General features: G+C 39.4%; 1 protein-coding gene across 1 annotated transcript; it reads left to right on the top strand.

The window, feature by feature from the left end:
- The first annotated feature begins 1,231 nt into the window (after nt 1-1,231).
- On the top strand, nt 1,232-2,310 carry LOC132797715 (uncharacterized). The gene is made up of 2 exons (XM_060809467.1): nt 1,232-1,282; nt 1,350-2,310. Exon 2 carries the CDS (start codon nt 1,787-1,789, stop codon nt 2,102-2,104), a length of 318 nt encoding a protein of 105 aa, XP_060665450.1. The 5' UTR covers nt 1,232-1,282; nt 1,350-1,786; the 3' UTR covers nt 2,105-2,310.
- The last annotated feature ends 572 nt before the right edge of the window (nt 2,311-2,882 follow it).

Below are 2,882 nucleotides of genomic sequence, written 5' to 3'. Positions count from 1 at the left end.
TCTGTTCACTTGCCTCACTATTCGTGCCGTACACCTAGATATCGCAACGTCATTGTCAACCGACTCTTTTCTTTGTATTCTTAAGGCATTTATAGCGAGACGGCAGGAATCGGCAGACTCAGAAGCGCTTACACCGAACCATTTCCTGTTGGGCCACTCTAGTGAAATGCGTGAACGAGACGCCGAAATTCAAAACGGTAACAAGCTTGCCAAAGGATTCCGAATTTCGAGCCACTTAGCCGATCAATTCTGGAAAATATGGATTAGAGAATATCTATATCTATATCACCGATCGAAAGACGGTCAGGTGCCGTAGGGCGCACTTCAGAAGGTATTGTGACTCGCCCCGCCGTAAAGCTAGCCAAATTAGATTTGGAAATTGGTAATACACAACGCGAATGCTAGTGAATTACGAGGTGGGGAATGTTGGCGGGCGAACAAAATTTTCTACTGGGGCTTTGCCAGCGCATTTCCTACTGGGCGTTTGTAATCGGTGATTCTCTTTTATGCATGGGAATTTCACCGTTAGGCCCGCTTGATGTAGTAATACAGCTGAAAATTTCGGCAGCGTAATTTACTCTTGATTCGTATGTGAGCCCAAGCAGAGGCAAAAATTGTTAAGAATATTATAGGGACTTGAAGGACTGTGTGAAAATTACAATGAAATGTACAAAATGAAATGAAGATAATATAGATTTTAGCAAATTTTGATCTAAAAACATTGTTGTTTTCGAGTAGTAGACTGCTCGAAGTACGAGCAACGGCACACCAACCAAGGCACGAATCTGGTGCCAACAAACAGCATTGCGTCAATTAGATATAATAAACCGCAGCAACTCGAGTTGACATCTGAGCAGAAAACGGAACTTGTCACTGTTATCAAAAAGTTTCCTTCGTTTGCAGAAAAGGGGCTAGGAAAGTCCAAGTGGCTAACACACGATATCGAGATGACGGACAGGAAAACTGACCCTGACAAGGTATCAGCCATCCAAGAGTTTCCAGTGCACTATGGGCAAAAAGTCGCAGAGTGCGGCATTTTTACATTTTTTGTGTTCGGTATCATCAAATTTACTTTATTTTTGAATTAGAATACTTCAAGAATACTGAAACATATTTTTAAAAATTTAAGACTTCGTTGGTAATTTGTTATTCGCCTATATTTAAAGACTATGGTCTGGACCCTCTGAAAAAAATTGGCAGGAAAATTTGTAATTTTTCTGTCAATTTTATATTCAAATACTAAATCAAATAAAAAGCTTGAATATGGAATTTAATCGTCAAGGTATGTAATATTAATTATTGGTACTACATTTTTGGTACATGTGATATATTCATTCGATTTTGAGAAGATCCAGTCTAGTGTCAACCGAGCAGTACCGATGTCAGCAGAGCTTCCATGCGATAATTTTCCAGACTTACTTCTTGGTAATTTTGAGAAACAAGAAAAGAAGGACAAAATGCGTGCGTTGTTGGAAAAATATTTTACAGTTTTCTCAGTTGGATTGCATGGTATTGGCAAAACAAATGTCGTGCAGGCAGACATCATCATCGAAAGTGGCAAAATAGTTTCGCAAGCTCCGTACAGAGTGCCAGAACCGAAAAGAGAAATTGTACATCGAGCTGGACGTCAAATGGATCACGTAGATGCACTGAGCCGTACTCCGCTTGAAGAGGCGCATGATATGGACACAGCCAGCCTAAAGATAGCAAAGACTCTTTTGGACGAGACGGATTGGCTATTTGCCACACAACTACACGACGATAAAATAAAAGCATTGTCACCGAGATGAAAAACGACAAGAAATCCGAGAACGACGACTATGTGATCGAACAAGACAGACTGTTTCGCAAGCAACGTTATAAAGGACCGTTTATAGTCACCAAAGTGCTGCCCAAGGATAGATATCTAGTGGAAGATATCCCCCATGCACAGCGAAAGCAGAGACCCTACAAATCAATCTACTCTTCCGACAAAATGAAGCATTGGTGTCAGCTGCCGCCGAATGAATCAGACGACGAAGAACACAATGGCGGGATCACAGCAATCGACTCTTGCGAGGACGCTGCGATTTGTCAGGAGAGGCCGTCTGTAAAGCTCAGGTAAAAGAAGCTGTTACCAACATAACTTTTACAGTGCCACATGAGCCCTGCAGTGAGGGCTAGGGTATCATTTATCATTTTATCGATATCTTACGATATGTGGTCACACTAGAAAAGAAGCGAAGAAGGGAAAGCACGCGGAAAGCAAGATCTATTTTAACAAGTGTACTTTAATTATAATTTCATCATCATATCTCATTATTCTAATAAATATCCATAATTAGAAAATACAAGCCTACATAAAGCCATCCCTTCACAATAGTCTTTCTATATTTTACATTCTACACAACATTATAAACAAATTTCAATTCTTATTCTCATTACATAATCAAATTCATGTTAACATTTAATTCATTACATTTGCTTCTCAGCAATTCAAAATTCGACTCTAGTTATCGTCACTATGATTTATTTTTGATTAAGAGCATAGTCCCGTCAAGAGCGCAACACGCCATGTTCCAACTTTCGTCTTTCACTTGTGCTTGCCCAATGTCGTAGATAGCTCAAATCTCAAAACCATAATTTTAACTCATACATCTCAATCAAATATTGTCATATCAACCATGCATAAACTTTGCATCCGCCAGGTTATTTCCATTCGAATTCTCAAACACATCCACCATTCACAAACATTTTCTTATCGAAGTCTATTGCAACTTCATTTCAACCATTCCATACTCTATATGGACATTTTGTTAATCACATAACATATCCTCTCACACGGATGTATTATAACCATTTCAACAATTCTCAGGCGGGCACTCCAATTCACTCGGAACATA

This window comes from Drosophila nasuta, unplaced genomic scaffold, assembly GCF_023558535.2.
Source record: "Drosophila nasuta strain 15112-1781.00 unplaced genomic scaffold, ASM2355853v1 ctg17_pilon, whole genome shotgun sequence".
Taxonomy (NCBI): domain Eukaryota; kingdom Metazoa; phylum Arthropoda; class Insecta; order Diptera; family Drosophilidae; genus Drosophila; species Drosophila nasuta.
Note: the sequence above shows the minus strand (reverse complement) of the source record. Positions and strands in the feature narration are given on the sequence as shown.

Bases quoted from the DNA above. Each gene is read 5' to 3' on its own strand.
- LOC132797715 (XM_060809467.1), top strand. From the start codon at position 1,787: ATGAAAAACGACAAGAAATCCGAGAACGACGACTATGTGATCGAACAA.